This window comes from Bombus vancouverensis, chromosome 1 (genome assembly GCF_051014615.1).
Source record: "Bombus vancouverensis nearcticus chromosome 1, iyBomVanc1_principal, whole genome shotgun sequence".
NCBI lineage: Eukaryota > Metazoa > Arthropoda > Insecta > Hymenoptera > Apidae > Bombus > Bombus vancouverensis.
Window position 1 is genome coordinate 3,472,373 of NC_134911.1, and position 23,471 is coordinate 3,495,843.

General features: G+C 30.7%; 3 protein-coding genes, 1 long non-coding RNA gene and 1 other non-coding gene across 5 annotated transcripts in view; 1 reads left to right on the forward strand and 4 right to left on the reverse strand.

Moving 5' to 3' along the window:
- LOC117160565 (uncharacterized) overlaps nt 1-13,384 on the reverse strand; it is a 286,749-nt gene extending 273,365 nt beyond the window's left edge. Inside the window, exon 1 of the mRNA XM_033341404.2 lies at nt 12,971-13,384. Coding sequence (XP_033197295.2) covers nt 12,971-13,037 — 67 coding nt within the window. The 5' untranslated portion in view covers nt 13,038-13,384. The remainder of the gene's footprint in view (nt 1-12,970) is intronic.
- A 4,811-nt stretch (nt 13,385-18,195) lies between these two features.
- On the reverse strand, nt 18,196-18,268 carry TRNAF-GAA (transfer RNA phenylalanine (anticodon GAA)). Its single transcript has one exon. It is a non-coding gene; the product is annotated as a tRNA-Phe (tRNA).
- LOC143303218 (uncharacterized) lies at nt 18,243-19,518 on the reverse strand. Its single transcript, XR_013059303.1, has 3 exons — nt 19,428-19,518; nt 18,738-19,032; nt 18,243-18,483 (listed from the first exon to the last, which is right to left on the reverse strand). It is a non-coding gene; the product is annotated as an uncharacterized LOC143303218 (long non-coding RNA).
- Nucleotides 19,519-19,883: 365 nt separating this feature from the next.
- On the forward strand, nt 19,884-22,437 carry wmd (serine-threonine kinase receptor-associated protein wmd). The gene is made up of 5 exons (XM_033341346.2): nt 19,884-20,184; nt 20,638-20,936; nt 21,020-21,249; nt 21,549-21,685; nt 21,786-22,437. The coding sequence occupies exons 1-5, from the start codon at nt 20,070-20,072 to the stop codon at nt 21,995-21,997; spliced, it is 993 nt and encodes a 330-aa protein (XP_033197237.1). The 5' UTR covers nt 19,884-20,069; the 3' UTR covers nt 21,998-22,437.
- The window catches only part of LOC117160532 (uncharacterized), a 72,734-nt gene continuing 71,580 nt past the window's right edge, over nt 22,318-23,471 (reverse strand). The window contains exon 7 of the mRNA XM_033341345.2: nt 22,318-23,401. Coding sequence (XP_033197236.2) covers nt 23,138-23,401 — 264 coding nt within the window. The 3' untranslated portion in view covers nt 22,318-23,137. The remainder of the gene's footprint in view (nt 23,402-23,471) is intronic.

Here is a 23,471-nt window from a genome sequence, read left to right on the forward strand (position 1 = left end):
AGTCGATTTTCTCGAAAACAAAGCCTCAAACGAAAAATTTTTATTCTATATTTTCGACCTCCTTTTTCGCGTAGAATCACCCCCTTTCCGCTTGTACCACCAGTTACCAACCACCCTGTATTACATTTATTTTCTGTTTGCTGTAAAGTTACTACATTAATTATCGATGAGGTACAGATTAAAATCCTTAAAGGTTTTCATAAAAAGAAATCCAACGGGACAACTTAATTTAAAATACCGAAGGTCCGATTTAAATGTTACTTTATATTACTTAAATGTGACGATATGTCTTATCAAAGCAAATGTCCGGATACTTTCGTGCGAATACGTATATACGTATAATAATTTGTGTAAATTTTAATACGTTGGTGTTGTATAATACATCGTTATATTTCATACATATAAGAAGACTATTAAGGAAATAGCTGATTCGTTAGAATTTTATATTCATACGTAATAACGGAGCAAAGTATGAAAAAGTTAAACGAAATTATCACGTTAACTTATTATGATCACCAAGCATTGAATTGATCAGAAATCGTATTTATAAATTTTGCAAAATTTAAAATAAGACGAATTAACGAGACAGTGTATAATAACAAATACGCGTATTTTCATGCAAATTATAAAGAATTTTATGCTTGATTAAAACAATACTGACAAAATATATGCTGATCATATTTGTTGGTATACTATTAAATTTATGCGTCAATTTTATTTAATTTCAACAAACAGTACACTAAATAGATATAATTCAATAACTGGAATAAATGCCAATTACAATAACCAATCCTATATATATATATTACATATATAATTAAATATACTATGTAATATATGTAAAATACGGCCGAGGTATAAAATTAAACGCGGATCAATAAACGTATTGTTAAATCTGATGAGCTTAAATTAAGTTAATTTTTCAGTAACATTCTTACTACATCTTATGGTACTTTTCACAAAAATTCATTGTATCAACAGCTTCCTTTATCTATACAAAAATGTATACAAAAATGTAAAAAATATAAACTCTAACTCTGAGAAATTTGTTAATTAATATGTTAATTAATTTGCTAATTACAAAGAAGAGACTTAAGTAAAATATGTACTTTGGAAAAAAACGGAAGCTAAGCTGCAGATGTTTGCACAATTTGCCTTCCTTTTTCTAAACGAAGCATCAACGAACTTGCAAATGTAAACGTTTTAATTAAGATACAAGAAATATAAGTATTTGAATTTAAAACTGAAGATAAAAAACAATAATGAGCAACCGTGCACTTATATTTCTCAACTATTATCTTAGAATATTTAGTAAAACTGCGAATTATTTAAAAAAAATAAGCATTCTTTCATACAAAATGAAGATAGTAAGCAATAATATAAATTTAAAAATGAAAATGATAAATGGTAATACAAATCAAAAACAAGTAACTACATATGCATTTATTCTTCGTTACTAGCATTTCGTAATATCCAATAAAACTGTGTATTATTTTTAAAGTTCAAAACAGAAAAAACTGTCTTCCATACAAAATGACTTAATAATAAAATTATACTTTGCATTGCAACTCTTCCGTCACACAAAATCGCTTCATAGAATTTTTCCTCTTTGCTAAAAGAATTATGAAAATTTCCTTTATCATGTTTTCCTACTTTTCAATCACATTTTGTAAGGTTATAACCTTTTCACTGTTCCTTTATTACGTGCTTCCATCATCTGCGGTTTAAAATGATATTCAATCAACAATATCTACTTTCACGTTTCAAATGAGTTCCGAGACATTAAGTGACATTTTTTATGGAAGAGTAATTTCAAAATTCAATAAATTTGTCAATCGATTTTACATTAAAACTACCTTTCCACTTCATTTCAGAATTAAATGTACGTTTCTATTCTTGAACATTTAAAAAGTATTGCTAACATTAACTATATGCAGATAAATTAATATAGATACTAAACTAATCTTATTCGTTTGTCACAAAAAAAAATTTATCAAATCTCAAAAGGCTTTATATCTCCGAATCGCTTACTTTCTTCAACTACTTCACATAAAGATCACAAAAGGGCGATAAGACCATCTGTGTAGGTTTTCTGACATTCGTAAATTCATCAGAGTTTATAACGAAGAATTTCTGCGATTTTTTAAACATTCTGGAGGAGGAGAACATAGATACAAATTTAATGCAGCAACCAAATAAAGGATGACTTTCTTATTTCAAAATTGCGTTTTCATTTAAATCTGCATATAAAATTGTTAATAAGACAAAAATAAATATGACTTATTTATACGACGTTAGGTCAGAAAATGAAGAAATATGGGCTTGTCATGTTCAGTGTTATCATCAAATCTATCTTATGGACTTAAAAACTTGAAATTCACACGAAGACATAATTCGTTTCTTCTATTAACTTCTATATCCATTCTGCTTCTCCGTCTCTCCGACTTGTTAAAATGAAAAATTTATCCTATTAACCGTCGGACTTCATCAAAGGCGCAACAATCACCATAGGCAGCACAACAAAAGAAGGAAGGAGAAAAGAAGAAAGAAGGAAAACTGCAGTTCATAACCAGCTATGTATTTCCCAGACAGACTTTCAAGGCCACGAAAGCTCGACTTTGAAACCGCCGTCCATCCGCATAGCCGGCGAATCACGAGATAATCAAGAAATTTAATCAAGACTCGTGGCTAGCAAGAATCTTCTGACGCAGTGCGCAATAGCTACGAGTTACTCACGCTTGCACGACGATATATTTCGGAATATTAAAATTTACCCCGTCGATTAGGCCAAACTCGACAGGGAAATTCCTCTGTCTTTCCATTGCGATACGCTTTATCCTATCTCAGACTCCTTTGGGACTTTTCCGCGGTCATTTTCGCCTAGATAACGAAGAGATATTCCTTGTAACTGGTTCCTAAGGAATATACTCGAAATTCTTGCTAATAAGTTTTTGATATATGAAATCCCGTAAGATGAAACGAATCGATTATACCCAAGAGACAACGAAAGATGAGGAAATAGTAAATCTCATAGACTTTTTATAAATCAACACGCGAACTTGCTATATTTGCTATGTTTGAGTTATTCACAGACCAAAGTGATCAACTCCACTTTCTCACATTTTTTGAAATTTCAGTGCTGTAACACTTGGCCGATGCTTATCTTACGTAATTTCATTGGTTTTCTCCACTTTCTGCTACGCGGGGTTAACCAATCTGGGAGATAAGCGGCTCATTTGCCGCATAAAAGCGCGTACAATGCTGTTAATTTACATGTTAGGGAAGATCATAGGTAGACTGTGAATTTTTATACATTTTATTGAGATATGTGTGGCGGCACTCGACTACGGAAATTTCCAATGGCTTCGCGACACAAAGCGCTATACCTTCAAAGCGTAATGTACCATCGATATCCCTACGGTTCTTTCGCCGAATATTCGGTAGAATGCATACGCGGCAACCTAATCGCGGACTTCTAATAAACGCGCGCGTAATGGGGATATCGAGGGGCAACAAAGAAAGGAATCTGTTTGGTTTCGAACCAAAAGATTCATTCTGCCTCGAGCTGCGAAGTGCGAAGGTTAAGCGAAGCCAACACAATTAGAGAAACGGGTTATTGTCTCTTGTGAGTTCAGCGTTAATCTTTACTTGTTATTAATCGTTGTTAAACGTTAACCATTGTTGATCGTTATTTGTTGTTAATTGTTAAGAGTTCAGTAAACGTTATTGTTGAAAATCAAGAGTATTTCTTGTGGGCACCTTCACCGACGATCACCTCATCTGTACAATTTTGTGTGCTGGACTGGGTTAAATGCGTAGAGAGATACTTGTATGTGGGTGTCAGTGTGTGGAGGTATGTGTGCGCGGCGTCCCGAAAACAAATGAATGTAAACTGTTCAGTCTGTTAACAGTCGGGTATGGAAGAAAGTGCTGAGACGCGTGCAAGTGTGTATCGATGAATATCTTAGAAATCGTTCATAAAATAAATATATAACTATTCTAATATTAATTCCAAGTGTAAATTTAGTGTTCCTATAACATTATTTCGGCTATCAAGATCCACAATTCTCAACGCATTTATTTATCCGTACAACGTACAAAAACACATATATATACGATATCTAAAGTAAAAGACTCGAATGAATGTAAACAAATGCACAAAAGTTTACAATTGATTGACAACAAAGTGTGCAGAAACTTCATACGTACATGTGTCTCTGGAATTATTATCTTATCCATTTTAATTATGTGCATTATACTATAATTATATTATGTGTATCTATAATTTCTTTCAATAATCATCTGCTGTTATTTCTATCACCTACATATTTCCGTAATCTACTTTTCAAAGAAAGGAATTTTCCATTAATCTCTTTGTCTGTCGCATTAAATTCTTCCAAATAGTTTTCATAGTCCTGTAGTAATACAATTTTTCTTATCACTAATAACATTTTCTCAAGAATTGAAACATCTTAGGCTCTTCTGGGACGTTTCCATAGCTACACCAGGATCACCAGGATTACCAGGATCGAGAGTAAGAGAGATATTCTTTTTAGCCGATTTCTACGGAATATATTGAAACTTTTTACCAACAATAAATTGTTGATAGGTAAATTTCGATATTATGAAACGGGTCGATGACACTGAAGAGAAAATGAAAGGAGAAGGAAAGAGCAACGAGCGCTAATTATAAAAGGGTCAAGTGCTCGTATTTTTTACGAGTACTGCTGTTCACTGACTGAGAGTGTAGAGTGTGCACATTACGGGTTTCGTGGATTAATAATAGATTTTGGAACACGCTTTGTTAACGAAGGATCGCTAGACGGGTCTCTGAAGAATTCCTTTGACGAAACTGTCGCACAAGAAATTTTAATTTTAACGCATATACTAGTGATCCAAGGAAGATCTAAATGCTTTAGGTTCTTGGACGAATATCTGTGCTTTTTTATGTTTTTTCTCAAATTAACAATGCAATCTTTTTTCAAATTAACGAGGTAATTTTTAATACATTAAATTTTAACGCTACCGATTTCGTTGGGATATTCTTCGTTTCTTCTATAGGTAAATTTTGTAGAGAAACGTTCAAGAAATATAAAATATTCTTTTAGCTATGTAAAGGAACAATGTTCGAAATATATTTCTCATAAGAAGCAAACCTCTCAGCGCAAGAAATATTTGACACGGACTAAAGAATCTATGTACAACATATAGAATAATGTATGAAACGTCAAAAATATTTAATAAAACTTTTTGTCACGACACAAGAATCTTTGTTCTTATAATAGAAAACGTAAAACATATTCTGATTGATTTTTTATATATCTTAAGTAATTAAAAATTTTTAATACTTTAGAACAAAAACTAGATATTTGGAATAAAATTTTATTAAAATCTGAAATTCCTCTATTTCTATAAATAATTATGAATAATTGTTGCAATACAACGATATTACACACATAGACACAAATAATCTTATACAGACACCTACACAGGCACTTGAACAGGACACTTACACAGGTCATACTCACTACTGTATAGAGAGTGGGGTTCAAAATCCTTTAAGAGACCGTGGCTCACTACGTACACTCAATCTGAAGGTAACTGGTCAACTGTCAACAATCCATAAATTCTTTACCTGCACACTTTGTTAATTATACCATATCACTCACTTTTCTTGTATTTTAAATACATTTGGTTCTGTAATTCTGTTTAATAAATATCACCTAATATTGTTTCAACATAAACATTGTGTCTTCCACAGATTATTTATCTTAACTTTAAGATTAAATTCTAACAATAATAACATTTCTCTGTTCGTTACATGTCCAGAACATATATTTAAAACAATAACCCCAAAATAAGCAATTTTTTACCTTTAGCTGTAACAATAATCATTTTGATATTCTTCGTATTTCTTCATTCTTATTTGTCAATTATATTCGACATATCTAATAAATCATTTTTCAATTGAAAGATTAATAAGATTTACTAAGAAAGTTATTACAGATGTATCTACTACGACTAATTTGCTTCTCTAATACTAAATTAATATATCGATTGAATTTTAAATTTATAAAATAGATATTTTTTCCTAACAACGAAATCTAAGATTATAATAATATCATAACTTCATAATAAGATAATAATATCTAGAGTAAGGTGCTATATCATACACCCTAAACGGTAAAATCTAACCGCTTTAATTTACGAAACTACAAATTCACGAATTTTACGCTATTTTTATCAGACACTTTAACGATCGTGATTAGATCACTTTCGTCTTTCTTTCATTATCTTATATAAATTCTTTATTCAGTGTTTCATATGTGTAGCCGTGTTAGTTAGTATATCAGAGATTTCCTCAATCCAAAGAATTTCTTCTTTCGTAAGAAATACAGATATTTGTTTCTAATAATGTCTTAGAACAATACTTCATACTTTTTGATTTTTTTTACACAATTTACATATCAAAAAGAAGAAATATCTCTCTCAGGAACAAAATTACACGGATTATCAAAAATCGCCATATTTTACGCTCCAACGATCATTTTCCCCAAACATTAAGTTCTAATCTCTCAAAACGTTGCTTAATAACGTACCATAGTATATTCTTTTTTAAAAAATTATATAAAACGCGTCATTTGCAACAACCACCGCCGTTAACGAAACCTGTTACTCTTAACAATTGCCTGGCCAGTTTCATAATTCCTCGACGAGTATTGTCTGCGAGTGAACACCGACAACGATGCTCGAAAATGTCCAAGAGGCGGAGACCATGCGAACAACTCGAACACATAAAATAGAAAAGAAAGAAGGAAACATAAAAAAGGAAGAAAGGTCGAAGAAAAAAGACAAAGAGAGAGAGAGAGAGAGAGAGAGAGAGTAAAGAAAAAAGGTTATCGTTGAAATTGTGCCGGCATTACTTCAGCTCCAAAAATTTCCCTGGAAATTACTCGGCTCTTTTCCCTGCCCTCTCGCCGCTCGAGAGCATGGAAACAAACGTTTCCGAGGACGAGTGCAGCGTTCTAGGAGGCGACGCGCTTCTTAAAGACCGCCAGAGAGGAAACTTCAGAGGATGGGGCGGTTCCACCCTACTCGTTAGCTGTTACAACTTCCACGAGCGTGCAGACGCGCGATTCTAGTTTCCCATAAAGCGCCCTCGACCATTCGACCAGCGTAATACAACCCTTCTCCCTACGAGGAATTTCAATTCGCGACGAACTAAACCTGCGCGAGCCTAAATCAAGAAATTTTGACAGGAAGAATGGAAGTATATTGTTTACAGAAAGTGAATGGGATGAATGGTGAAGACAGAGTAGGATTTTGATTGGACACTGTTGATAATTTTTGTAGAAAATGCAGATGTGTATGTTGGAATTGAAATTATTCAGCGTTAGATAAATTTTGATAGGGGAATTAGGAAATTTGCATTTATCAAAGTTTGTATTTTAAGTTACGCATTCGTTAAAATTAAATATCAATTTAAAAAATAAACGATTAAAAGGTAACGTGGTTTTGGGCATCTGGTTGTGCTTTGGGACAGCACTTTATTGAAAATCGGTGATAAAAAGGCGAAGGAATTTATAAAACGACTCAACAGACACGAAATACAGATGAAGTAATGTATAATAGATGGTTTCGTTAAAGAAGGTGGTTCTATTACTTTTTAGAAACGAGAATTTCCATTATCAGTGTCCGATGGTATATGCATTTCATGGAATATTTATGGATTAATAGTCATTCTGAAAGTTATCCAATTATTTGGAAAATTCATAGACAAATTTGAAGAAAATTTATAGTTTAGAATTATCATTTCAATATAATTATAATTTATTATCAGTGATGTATGTACATACATATATGTATGTAACAACGCATGTATAAATTTTGCTTTTTCTCTTCATTTAACTGAATAGATTTTTCAAAATATTTTTCATATTTATCTAGCGAATCCAATTCCTCTTGTCACTTAAAGGCAAAAATAAAATTTCGCAAAAATATGTAAATGGAAGTTGATAACAGAAGTAAGAAATAAATGAAAACGACGAATAAAACCGATGAGATAGAAAGGTAAAAGAATTCATATTTGCACTTCATACGAAGATAAAATCTAATGTTATTTTACTGAAGCAGAACGTTACTTTCCTTATTGAACAACTCTAGAATACTAGTTTAATTCCTGTATCTTGTGATTAAAAATGGAGAATTTTAGAAAATACATAGTTCTATTTACCCGAATGGAAAGACTTACTACTTAGCAGACGATAACTACAAGTGTCTTTTCTCATTAAATCTGTAAAAAATTCAACACTCATGTATATTCAAAATGCTATGGATTTTTTTGAATCACTTAATATCGTAGTAAAATATGTTATTCGTCTCAAATAATATACAAAATCGCCGTTTTGTGATAACAGAATATTAAATATCCGAATAATATAATGTTCCTAAATATCTCCTCTTATAAAGATGTAAATATCCGCACACGAAATTGATATTCCAATAATTATTCATAAAAAAAAATAACTTGGTCCCACTTGGCTCTTAACAAGTTCCAATATCTATAGATACCTCTCATATTTCAAGTTCTCCAATAATTATAACTTCGATTACTTCAGATATAATGAAAATTCTAGCATATTATAAACCACCCTAAAACCTATCTTGAATATTAAAATACCAACCTATAAAAAGAATGAAATATTTTAAACATTCTCTTATACACATATATTGCAAATCATAAATCCATCACCAATATCACAATATGAACTTATAACAAACAAGATATTCACAATTCTATACAGTTTCAATACAGTTTCACAATACACAATACAATTTCTACTGTATTACATTCTCTGGGATCATCAATATTACATCTTCATAAATCCTTTAAAAATTCTACTACATACATAAATTTGGGAACATCTGGAGAATTGTTCAATGGATTTTATCTCAAATATTATAGAGCTGAGTCTATAAACGTGGGTTAGAATTAATCTCTATTCATCGCTTATGGAGGTTAAACCAGGAGTATACTCAAACATTAGTATACTCAAGCGAAATCCCAAATAGATCGAATCATATACATAACGTACGATAAAAGAACAAGTAACTATTATCTAAAACATTTTTTCTTTTAAGTCAGAGTAATATACTTTCAGAAATTACAAGCGATCGAAATTGATCGTATAAGAAGCTAATTTATTACATAGCTGGTATGTTCAGGTTACAGATGACAATTATAATTCGAGTTATATAAATTGTTTAATTTCAGAATATTTAATTTCAATTCGAAGAGACGAGAAGATTCTATATTTTATATGATAAACGCTATTGACAATCTTTATTGTATAAAGTGCAAGACACAAATTAAAATGAATTATCTTAAAATTAACTCAAAGGTTAGGTCGGTCTCCCAAAGTTGACTGTGTTATTTTACAAAATACAAGAATTAAAGTGAATTATTCTAATATTAATTCCAACTATTGTAGTCACCTATGACGATACCAGTTGATAATAATTATTATCAGTGGAACTCCAAGATTCGCTATATTCATAATTAAATTACAAATCAGTGGAAGTGAATAAATGAATATGATTAAAAACTTAATGTGGTTTTATGCAACAAAAACCTCAGATTCATCACGAGTATTAAAATAACAACCCCGACAAATAAGATACTCAAGATACTCGTTCACCTTGCGACCTCGACATCGTCAAACACAAAAATCCAACACGCACACTAAGGACTTTCAACGACAGTCTTCTGGCCAAGAAAAATACGAGCAATTTGAACTTGTGTCAGAGAAGGATTACCCTGTGAGATGCGAAGCGATATTTTTCTCGGGAACATTCGTCCATCCGTAGAAGATAACCGTTTTTTCGAAGGAATTTTCGTCTTTACAATCACGAACGTATTATGCTAACCAACTATACAGCTTATCTACGATACACAGACGGTCATAAGCAGCATCAGCATTCTATTTCGCCCATGATCCTACGTAGTATGTAGGAAAATCAAAAGTAATCGTACTCGATATCAACCAGGTCTCAAACCTACGTACACATATCGATTCTCTCGAAGGAAATTCGATTACAGACTCCGTTGATTTTAGCAGAGGCATATTGCACAACGTGATCGGAGAAGCGTACACAATGGCAGATTCAGAGGTATCGAGACACGTGTAGAATTTGTGAATCTAGGCAACCAGTGGTTTTACAGAATGTTATAAGTAAGGGAGTAAAAGCAGAAATTATAATATATAATTATAAAAATTTATAAAAAAATTTACTATTAATTATTATTACTTATTTAATTTTTATAAGAGATGTTTGATGTATTTTTCTTTCATTTCAATGCGACATTCACACGTATAAATTATGTGTGTGAAACGAACTAAGTATCTATACAATTTCAAACATTTTTCCACCTTTTCTCAATGTCTCAAATGTTCAACTTATTGTTTTAATTTAACCGCGTTATTCATTGTGGATGAGTGAATCAAACATATAAAGTGACCCACCCAGGAAATTCAAAATTATGTACATTTTACCATAAAAAGTATCCTGATACGATAATGACAAAAACTTTTTTTATTCCTTTTGGCAAATACTAGAAATGGTTAAAATTTTACCCCCATTTTTTCACTAGTTAGAAACATATTTGTTCGTAGAAGAATATGTGATGTTACTTCATATCTATTTACAAAAAATCTGGACATAGATTACTCTAAATGAAAACAATATTAATTAAATAAACAAAAGATGACAACTTCAAAACGTTTATAGAACGTTAATCATTTACATCAAGAATTTAGCAGGAAAATGTTAACAATCGATATATAGAAAATAATAAGCAACAAAATAACAGTCCATCGTTTTTTATTTATTAGATTACATATGTATTTGCGTTATTTGAAAGTATAACAATAGGAAGTAATCTATATGCATTTATTACGTTTCATTTTTTAATAACATTAGGTACCTTATTCATATATTTATATGATAATATTAAATATAGTTTGCCTATGTGAGATTCTATGTTTTTTCTTATTTGCACGCGTGAAATTTCGCGAGGATAATTTATTTTCTACAACTTTGGCGAAGATTTCGCTGACACATGGAACTTTAAGTGAAATATGCAATAATGGGTTTTTAACTGCCATTTTCCTAAATTAATTTATCTCTTCATATCAGATTGACACCAATTATTACCAAAAATCAGTGGAATAAACAGTTATAAATTCGTGAATGTGTTTGTCAAAAGTAAAAAATAAGATAAATAAAAATTGTATACATTCTAATATAAAATCACACGCATCCTCCACCAATAATAAAGTAACATGTGCGTGTATTTCTTTACGTTTATGGCAACGTGTCAAATTGACGCGAGGGATGGATGAGGGTTAAATCGATTTTGCGGTATTTGATGCGGTAAGTTTGTTCCAGTTGTTGAGAATTAACGAACGTAGAAAAAGCAAACGTAAAAGTAAATAGGACGAATCAATTTTGCGAGACACAATATATAATTTCTTGCTTATCTGTGACGGAAAAGGAGAATTTCAATTTATATTTTATATTCGACTTTTTGATTTAGTAACAGATGCATGCACGTCCGTGTGTATAGTAAGATGTAAATTTTAAACCTGATTAATATATACATACATATTCTACATTTTATAAGAATAATCTGGTTTGCTTTAATCCAATATGTAACCTGTGAATGTAAATAAATAATTATTTTTACTTCCGTGACACAGGATTCCAATATTAACTCACAATCAGTGGAATTAACTCCAGAAGCTATTTTATCTCAATATTCTTTTCGCGAGTAACACAGTTTCTAGATTTATAATTTTAACAACTAATTAGTAATTATAATTGAACAACATTTTACATAAAACAAAAACATTTTGTTGGTATAATGAGGGAAAGTCCAGGTGAAAATAATTAAAAATAATTTTAAGTATCGAAAATGAATGAGAAATGTTCTGCACGTGAAATGACAAACTAATTTAATTATTATTAAATATAAAATATATTTTTTTAACAAAAATAGCATAAATAAGTTATATAAAGAATATTTATTACGTAAATAAAAACTTTTCTCTAAATAGTATTAACTTGTATTTCTTTATTAACACTAATTTTGTTCTATCTATTCCTCTTAAATACTTTTTAAATAATAAGAAATGCTAATAAATTTAATTGTAGACACTTTGTTCTCATATATTATATCCATGATATAATAATATGTTTATATCATACAATCGGTAGCAAATAAAATCTGAACATATAGATCCTACATCATTAGTCATTTCCATCGTAGTTTCTTTAATTCGTTTACAAGGAAATATATTATGTTTTCCTTTCGAAAGTGCCTTACATTGTGATAATCTCTCTCGCTTTAGAAAATTTTATTTTATATTATTTAAAGTGGATACAGACATTCCCTGTATACTTCGACATTTACATTAAACGAATCTACATAACAAACAAAAATAAGAATTCTAAACTCTTTATAAAAGTTATTCCTAATTAATCAAACTACGTTAAAATAATATACATATTTATAACGATAAGAAACATTACATCCTTGATCATCATGTAAGTGTCAATATCTAACAGCAACATCTGAATTCCTAATCAAAGTTTGCTCAGAATGTTACTACACGACTGTTGGGTTTTTATCGGAAATAATGTTTAGGTAGAAGAAGTAAAGGTTATAAAATAACCAACGTGAAAACTGCTTAACATTTGACGACCAAAGCACACACCAAAGTGTTGCTCACACGCCGCTCGAAACAAGGAAAACGGGGTAACGGAAACACGAAGCTAAAGACCATTGATTTATGGGTGTCAATCGATAACACCAATTGCCATCTGTTGGCGACTAAATACATTATCTCCAACAATAACGATTGCCGCTGAAAATAAAAAAATTAGCAAACTGACAAAAAGCACGACTCACCAGCCAAGGAACCAATGACGTGATACTGCAGACAGACAACAAGAGCAAGTAACGATGCAGTTTTCATTTTTCACTAGCTTCGTTCCTCAGTCTTGCTCACAAACGGGTGATTAAATCGATTGACGATCGTACGTGAGAAAGCACGTGTGAACGTTGCACAATCGTGGTTCTCCAAAGGGGCCCTCTATGTTTTTAGTCCGTGCACTGACTCCTACCACGTAAACAATCGCAATCAACAAAGGACTATCACGTTTATACGCAACGTCGAACTTTTGAACACGATAGATAAGACTGATCTCTTATCGTCTCATAACAATTATTATTTCTGACACGAGGAGTCGATGGGAAAAGTTAAGAAAATCCCGCTTGACGTTTCGTCACAGGTAAACTACCGGCCAACATCCTCCCATAGAAGACGACTAAAACCGACTGAGCACGGTGCATCGAGCCTCCTTGCACCGTTTCCGAAAAAGCAGCAACGCGCACGTGCGAGCATTGACCAATCGGATCGCGCGAATGGCCATTGCTAACCGCACGCGACGCTCAGCAACTTTTTTCTCAGATTTAAAAAGTGCCTTTCCCTGTTTTCGTACACGAGATCCATGGATACCACGGAAACAGACTTCGCAAGCTCCTGTCGTCGCGCAAATCTGACACCCAACGTGGTTTTCCTTTCCTAGTTTGTCCTCGTGTAATACGCGACTTTGACTTCAAACGTGTGAGTATATGCGCGCATATGGGTGTGTTTGTGTATGTATATATACTTTAACGAGCGAGCACATACATATGCGCTGCAGAGCAACAGGCACGTGAGAACATCAAATCTGAGTTTATACGTTCAAAAACGCATTTATGGAGAAACGTAATTTTCTCATTTATGATGATTATAGGCATTATACATTTTCATATTTATGAGCTGCGACGTGTTTCGAAAGACGTTTGCTTGTTAATACAGTAAACGTTAAGGTAGGAATGGGACACTCGTTATAACTCCTGGACATAAAAAATGTTTACTGCTTTTATTATACGAAACTCTCGAAACACAGGTAAATAATAAGTTGTGTAAATAACTTACGAGGATATTATGATAGTATGAATTTAGTTTTATTTGATTATTAATAACACAATTAAGTTTATTAGGGTTCGAGCTTACTTTAATTGTCAGAATTTGTTCATAATCACTTGCGTTAACTACTAAAATTGGCCTAATGGTTAGCTTGTTATGAATAATTGTTGATATGTATAAATGGTTTCGTTCATCTTATTTTTCTATCTTTGTTTCTAATGAAGACAGAAGAGAAAATATGTACGTTGAAATTATATTATTTATTAGCTAATATTTAATAAGTTTTCAATTAATTTCAATTAGATTTAAAAATTAAGAATTATTATAGTTCCTAAAAGTTAATGTACGTTATATTGTACTTACTAGGAAGTTCCAATTTTAGATGGTCAATTTTTATTCCTTTTTCACTTTTTATTATAAATGCTCCATAAACTGAAAAAAATAACTTTGATAATATAAAAATATATTTTAGTATAGATATACCTTAAGAACAATGTAAGCGGAATTTTTTCAGCACGAATAAAAAGTAGAGGCGAGAAGAATCTGAATAACTGTAATTTGACCTTTCTTCAAAAAAATTAATTGTTAATTTAATTTTCGAATTGTTCACGATGGATTGAGCTCTACAGATATAGATAAATATGCTTTGCCAATATATTAAAGATCAGATAAATATAATTCATTGCTATTCGAGATAAATACATAAGACGATTCTGTTCGAATGTAAAGTTTGTTAACAATAGATAATAACATCAAATCTCTACATTACTAAAAATGGAAATAAATTTTTATAACAGCGAACCTTGTTTTAATTTCAATATAAAATTTTAACTTTTCAGTACAAGAAGATAATTCACTTAATGGAAGACATATTTCCATGCAGTAATCATACATATGCATATTAAAAACAACAAAGTGGTATGAACCATAAGCTTTTATATGCTTTACATAATCTGATAAGCTGACCCAAAATTAAGATGGTATTGATATAGATTGTACAAAAATCATTGCTTTCATAGTCCTTTCATGTGTATGCAAAATCTGTCCCAAATTCGAAATGGAAGAAGTTATCTACGAATAATTTTCTGAAAAAATAAACATTGAAAACAAAAAAACCATTTAAAAGACTGAAATGGAACATTCTCTTTTAATCAAATTCAAATAACAGCTAAATGCTTTAAAATTGTTTGGAGAAATTTTGCATTAAAAGTTATAATGAAAGAATATGAGAAATTGTTTGGGAAATTTTTCAGTCTTTAATAATTGGAATTGCGATCCTTCTTTCAGATAAAATATGTTCTTATAAAAGTGGATTATAACTTAATAATTAATTCCATAATTATTTAATTTAAAGGAGAAATTAAAAACTCGTAAATGAGTAACTATATTTAATAAAAAAAAGTAAAAAAATGAGTAAAAATGAAAAGGTCTGTAATATGAAAAACTATATTAAATAATGTAACTATGAAAAGTACATAATACAAATTTTTAAAATTTGACATGTAATAATGTACCTTTTTTCTTCGAAAATTATAAAATAAATTCAATTGCTACATAATTAAATAAAATTAAAATAATATCAATCTTAACAATGATATTTATACTATATATATTGTATATTATATTAATAATAATAAAATTTAATAATAATATTAATATTATTCTTAATGAAATTATTTTATTTCATAAAAAATATGTATATCAAAAATAAAATTTAAATATAAAGTATAATTATTCAATCTTCATTCATTATACTTAAACAAAGTATACGCTTAATGCGATTAGGTTTCCAATCTCTCCTCGTTATATATATCGCAACATAAATTTCATTTATTTTCCAGAAGCTATATTCCGTAATGGATTTAATTAAAGGTTCCTAACACTGAAACCATGATCTATGCGCTACAACTATTTTTCGTTGGAAAATTAAATCTTTTATATGGACACGTAACTTTTGACACGATGTTTCAGCACATGTCGATATCGTCATCCTTCTTTTGTTCAAAAAGGATGATACGTATACCAATTTATTTCAAAACATTGTAATTGTCATATCAATTTTTAATACAGTCAATATTGAAACAATTATAAAACAAAATACACATATTAATACAAAATTTTATATGTATAATATTTCAACAAAAATATGAGAAGTTATTTAATATCAAAATTCTATACAAGAAAGGGTATCAAAATGATAAAGGAAAAAAGGAATGAAAACAATTACCAATATTAACTTCATTATTCTACCATTACGTTAGAATTTAATAAAAAGTATTTTCAAAAATCATAAACGTATTTTGAAAAAATGCCACAATGTTATTATACGTTCCACATATATAAGTGTATATACCAATATAAGTTTAAAAGATAAATTAGCTTTCCATCAATTCTTTTACCGATTCGAAAACAATAAAATATTATCTGAAAATTCTCGTCCAACCATGACTCAGTTTTTTCGTGTATTATTTACGCAAGGTAATTCCAATCTGTATTGTTTTTCGTCCCAAAACCGGGTCGTTTAGTGTTTACTCGCATGAGAGTATTCGTCGCTGTCAGACGCATTAGCCAAATATGTAGCCCATCAGTTTCAAAGAACGTTATTATTTCAACCATGAACATGACCACGTATTAACGTAAATACTATCATAAAAAAATTTTTTCACTGTCATAAATACTTAAAAAAAACATTATACGAAATGACGAAATGGAAAATGGATATTACTCACTAACGACTGGAATAAAATCCAATTCTAAATATTCCAAAAGTTATATTATAATAAATTATTATAGTTATATTATATAAAAGTTATATTGTTAGTATATTGGCTAGAAACAATAAATGTAAATATAATAGATTTTTGTTGATATTTCTACTAAAGATTAACAATTTTTTTATAGATACGATGCATCTACTATACTAAGTTTACAGTTTCATTTTTTTCCTGTTACCGTTACTATTGAAAAATTGTTGCTTATATTTTTATCTACGTTATCTATGTAAACAAATATTAAATATTTTGCAAAAAATTGTTATACTACCTAAAATAGCTAGAAAGTTATTGAAATCTTATTTATTAAATGGTAAAAAAATCACTAATGTAATTATTACTATACATATTTATTTCATTCAAAAATATATAGATCTAAATATATATATGTAAGTACATGATAAAATATATATAATAAATGTTTTTAGTTCTTTCAATGATTTTATTATTATTTATATATGTATATTCATTTAGTATTACTTACTGCAGTATTATTTTAATCTCAAACGCATGTTTCAAATAATATAAACAGGGTATATCCTGTAAGTTTAACCACCACTTTTCAAGTATTTCTGATAGCGGTATTTCCGACAATTTCTGAAAAGAATGTTTTCCACAAAAATTAAATAATTTTCGATCAGCTACATGTTTGTAAATTAAAAATTTCCAAAAATATTTTTTTCGATAAAAAGATGATTGATTATGATTCTGAGATCACCTTGAGATGATATCGAACTCAGAAATTTAAGTTCGATCAACAGTATTAGTTCATTCTAACGTGTAATGATGTATTAATTTTGCAGTATTAGTCTTATATCTAATACATGTTTCAATAGAAATAAGATAATTTTACATATCGTATCTGTAAATCGGATCTAAATTTCTGAATTTAAGGTCATCTAAAAGTCATAGTAGTAACGTCTTGACGTTAGCTACAACTCTGTGGAGTCCAAAATATATGATGCCATTTAAAAACTCAAGGTGGTCTTGACTTTTTATTAAAAAAATAATTTTTTGGATATTTTTAATATTCAAACGTGTATCAGACCGAAAATTAAATAATTTTTGTTTAAAACATTTTATTGACATTTCTACTAATGACTAACAATTTTTGTTAATCAACGGAAATATGTGAAAATGGTGGTTAATCTTAGAAAACACATGTATACAAGAGTATGGAAAATTATAAACAAAAATAAGATTCTAGTAAAATATATAATTTATATTAATACTTCTAAATCAAATGTATATGAATATATTTCTAACAACGAACATTCAATTTAATTCATCCAAAGACATACAAAATATACCTCTTAGCTAAATATAGAATGTAGATTAACATAAGATGTAAATATTTACAAAAAATATAGACAAAAGAATTGCCGAATTGCCGAAACCCGGGATCGAACCGGGGACATCTAGATCTTCAGTCTAACGCTCTCCCAACTGAGCTATTTCGGCTTGTGGTAAGGGCGGTTTTATTTAATTTCAAAAATATATATTCAAATTAACCAATTCTTTAATAATTATAAAATATAAATAATATATTTTTTATGTGACAAATGTAACATCAGCATATCGTTAATACAAATGTGTCTTATTTCAGTATAAAATATATTTTAACTATTGTTTTGCCGGTGATTCAATTTTTGTTGCACGTTTGAAAACAGCATAACCTATATAAATAAATTAATTACTTGTAAAACTATATTAAATTAATTGTTTGTCGTATAAATTTCTCTCAGTATCTTATAACACATTCGACGTTAATATTAATTTTATTCTGTTTCCAGAAAAATTTGTATGCAATATTATAAGTTACATTCATTAATAAACTGAAAGAATCACTGAACTATATTTATATCTGTTGAATGTTAGTAATAGAGAAGTAATATGTCGTGATAATTGGTTAAATTCCAATTGTACTTACAATAAACTATTATCCACAGTTCGTAATCGTCATTCTTTTCTCTAACTCGACCTACTTTTATCGCATTGTTTCACATATTCTACTGCTTGCCAGTCTTTGCACGATGCATAAGTTTACATTTCCCAGAACAGGCTTTAAGGTTATTCGAAGGGAAAGAGATCGGTTGAAGCCACTCACGGTCGTCAACGAAATCACGTGGTAAACAAAGATAGATATAGATACTACGAAAACAAACCACGAATTTCAGAGAGAGGCAACAGAAGCTATCAAGGACGTAAAGTTCGATCCAGACGCTCTATAAAACATATTTTATACATACAATAAAAAATTACGAAAAAGTAGGCAACACATTTTATAAAACTACTCTTCGATAATAATTAAAATCCGATACATATACATGTATAGATGTTTAAATTTTCTTTAATTTAATAATCTAATTCTTTCATTTCTCTTTTTATTTTTATATTTGTAAAAAAAAGGATTGTAATAAAGCTTCGAGTTTTCTATATATGTAAAAAATTATGGTTTCATATTGAAAAATTGATAAATATATTTCATAATATAAAAGTATTATTTTAGACGTTGTCGTGAAATGCCATTGAAATTAAAATTTTTCTATCATAATAATAGGATATATACATATATGAATTTATTAATATATTACATCATACTGACCGAATATGTACTTACTCATATATTAAATTTATGTGTTAAATTATGATGAACTTTTTATATAGTAAATAAATTACAATTATATCTCTGATTCTTTTAATTTCTTATAGTTGATCCTTGAAAAGATTTCTAAATATACATATGTATTTAGTATATCATCAAAAACTTCTAAGAAAATATTTAAGCAGAATAATGTACATATGTTTAAGTATTTTGTTCAAATACGTAAAAATTATAAATAAACAGATAATGTGCTGCTTAGAAAATTCGTATAATGCACGCACAGATTGGCTACCATATTTGTTAACTGATCTACAGAAGACAATTTTCTGGATGTCTGTTAAAGGAAGAACAGGAATACACTCTCACGTTTCGTCCTCGAAACTGGTTGAAGCGAGTTGAAAAGTTCTCGAGGCCGCCATATCGTTCTTCCTGTCTGAACTTGGCCTACAGTTTCGTGCGCTTGCTACATTCACGACGATCAGTGTCGCGTCGTACGTAGATGGTGACGGTTCGGTTGGAAGTGGATTCAGGGATCGTGGAAAGCTCACAGGGAGTGTGGAAGTAGATTTGCAAGTAAATCTCTTCCTCGCACCCTAAGGGGTGTTGGTGCATCGAAAAAAGAGGACGACTCATCGTTTGCGGTTGTAATTACACACTATGGCGAATTTGAGACAGACTCCGCTGACATGTAGTGGACATACTAGACCCGTGGTGCATCTTGCATTCTCCGATATCACTGAATCTGGATATTATCTGATTTCGGCGTGTAAAGGTAATTAATTTTTTAATCTCCTGCCTCGAGAAGGAACTCGTTGTTGATTCGTATCGGTCAATCTTCTTTTTCTCTGCGATCGACAACGTTCAGTTCTTGATCGCCTTGGCCCAGTTTCTTTGAAAACCAAGGTTTTATAAGTTACGCGTTTCGAGGTTAGATACTATACATTTGCGACGATATGGATTTCCTGATGAATTTTTTCTATAGTATCGAAACAGGTTTATGAATTACTTAAATTTCGCTGTATTTCGCTAATGTATTTACGTACATATACATGTATGTTGTTATCCTAATTGGATGAAAGTTTTTGACTAATCTGTTTTATTAAAGTACATTAAATTAAATATCTGCTTTATTTACTCCATTTTGTTAGACAATGAACGAATTTTTAAAATTATAGTGCTTCCTTAGTTGGAAATTATGCTGACAAACAAATTGATGTATTTTTAGATGGCAAACCTATGTTACGACAAGGGGATACTGGAGATTGGATTGGAACATTTGAAGGACATAAAGGAGCGGTATGGGGTGTTGCATTAAACCCTCGGGCTACAAGAGCTGCTTCAGGAGCTGCGGATTTTAATGCTAAAGTCTGGGATGCAATTAAAGGAGAAGAAATTCATTCATTTCAACACAAACATATTGTGAAATCTGTCAACTTCAGCATTGATTCTAATTATTTGTGCACAGGTTCTAATGAGAAACTCGTGCGAATTTATGATCTTAACAAACCAGATGCAGCACCACAGGTACATATTATCATGTATCTATAATTATATTTTACAAAGATATAATATTTGGTACTGCTTTATTTAATCAGTAACATCAACAGGTGTTCTCAGGTCATAAAAGTGGTATCAGGCATGTTACGTTTTTCAATAATGATACTGCATTAATTACCTGTGGCGATGACAAAACATTGAGAGTTTGGGACAGAAAGAGTGGTCAAGAAGTAAGAAGGTTAGATTTTCCAGCAATTCCAAATTCTATGGAAGTGTCAAGAGATGGGAACATTATTACCACAACTCACTCCAACATAGTCACCTTTTGGAATAGCAGAGAGTATGTTCATTTCTTTCTGTTTTACCATAACCCATACAGCGTATCTTAAAATATAAAATAAGTGAAGTCAGCAAAACAAGTTCAAGGTTAGTGTGTAATGTACCTGCTTGTACACCTGTTGGTACAGACACATTAATATCCTGAACATGGATTTTCTACAGAACCTTCGAGTTAACCTTGGCCCACTAGGAAGTACTTTCCAGTGTATATTTTACATTTTAATAGATTGTATATCTTTTATTCATGTTTCTTCATTACTTATTGATAGCACTTGAGGAAAATTGTAATTATTTGTGCAGATTAACCAAGTTACGTGAGTACACTGCGCCGACACAAATGAATAGTGCTAGTTTGCATCCAGATTGCAGTATTTTTGTATGTGGAGGAGAAGACTTAAAAATGTACAAGTTTGATTACGCTACGGGTACAGAAATTGGTAAGTTAATATTGTAATATGCAAGTTTACAAAATGAGCAAATAGCTATACATATTTCTTTAATATTAATATATTTACAAATATTTAAAATCATTTTCAGAATCATTCAAAGGCCACTTTGGTCCTGTACATTGTGTACGTTTCTCGCCAGATGGTGAATTATATGCTAGTGGTTCAGAAGATGGTACCTTGAGATTATGGCAAACAACTGTTGGCAAAACATATGGTCTTTGGCGATGTATAGAACAAACGCCTGCAATACAAGAGAATACTGCTGTGCTGAATAATAAACAAGAAGTTCCTGCCAGTTAAAAATCTAACGATTCACAAATAGTGTAAAGTACTTTAAATGAAGAAAAAGAAAAAAACGGAACAAACACATCATTTATAGATGTGTGTAAATGAAACGACACAGAACGAATTTTCATAATGACTCGTGTTGGAATTGTATTTAATTGGCTGGTACCTACCATATGTTTTGTAAATATCAAATCTGTATAATCAACGTCTCAAATCAGCCTATTAATTGTGGTATTCTCGAGAAGACTAAAAAGCGGACCAACCTTCATTGTAGTCTAATAAGTCATGGAAGTGTGGGACGCCGTTCACTATTTATTATAAAGAAGAAAGAGAAAAAGAAACATTAACATTTATTAACGTTATACATGTCACTATTATACTACAAAATTAGATAGAGGTGTAATGACAAGAAGAAAGACATTGAGAATTAAATTTTGTGTTCGCATTTGTTATTTTCGCATTATAATTACTATACAAGTATAAAAACAATTTCGCTATGTCAAACACCAGCGCAACTCCTTTGATACACATATCACTCATCCGCCCATTAAGATATTCACTTTTATCTAACGAATGTCACTATTTCATTAAGTGCCGTGACAATTTATTAAAGTCTTCTTTATCTTCACACTGCAATTATGTACTACGAGATCACTGTACAATTTTTCCTCCAACTGCCAATGACAGCTTTATTATACAGGGCACGTCGTGTACTGACCTCTTTACACTTTTGTTACTCGAGTATACGATTTTTCGCGCAAATTAAATACTTCTTATAATCTACAAAATAATATTACTAAACATAACAAGTAAAAAAAAAAACATGAGAGATATTTCTTACAAAATGAAACAGTGTCTCGTTTAAAACGTTTCTAGTCGTATATATAATACATATGCGAATCTTAATATATTATTTCTGCACTCTCTTCACGGATGATTTTTATCGAAATGTACGAGCTGGCATGCGTAATTCTTGATTCGCGTTTCTGTACAGAGAAAATTGTTCGATTATTAACGATGAGCGCAGCTCGTTACAAAACCAACGTCACTGTCGTTGTACAGTCTCTTGAAGGAAGACAGTGTGTCTCTTGCGTGTGATAGTTAATAAGCGACCAGTTATACGAGAAGTCTTTTTGAAGACCATTTTCTTGCTCAACCGATGAATTGCGAGAGATCGGGTAACTTGAAACCGTTGAACGAAACCGGCGTTGGTGCGCTTCTTAGGCTGTTTCTGTGTGGCACGAAACCGGGAAAGCTGGTTGGTGTAGTGAATTGCTGAAGTCTCGAGGTAGCTTCCGTCGCTGCTAGGACGAAGCCGCACTGTGCCGTACATACGTCGTCGTGTAAAATCGCCTCTCGAGAAGCTTCACGTAGGAGCTGATTACAGTCGGTAATCCTTAAAGAAGCGCATTGAGTCTGAAACGAAAAGAAAAAAGAGGAAAATTAAAATAACATATAACATCTTCTCATAAAACGTACAAGCATT

Bases quoted from the DNA above. Each gene is read 5' to 3' on its own strand.
- wmd (XM_033341346.2), top strand. From the start codon at position 20,070: ATGGCGAATTTGAGACAGACTCCGCTGACATGTAGTGGACATACTAGA. The intron at 21,250-21,548 runs GTATGTTCATTT...TTATTTGTGCAG, and splicing joins ACCTTTTGGAATAGCAGAGA to ATTAACCAAGTTACGTGAGT. The intron at 21,686-21,785 runs GTAAGTTAATAT...AATCATTTTCAG, and splicing joins CGCTACGGGTACAGAAATTG to AATCATTCAAAGGCCACTTT.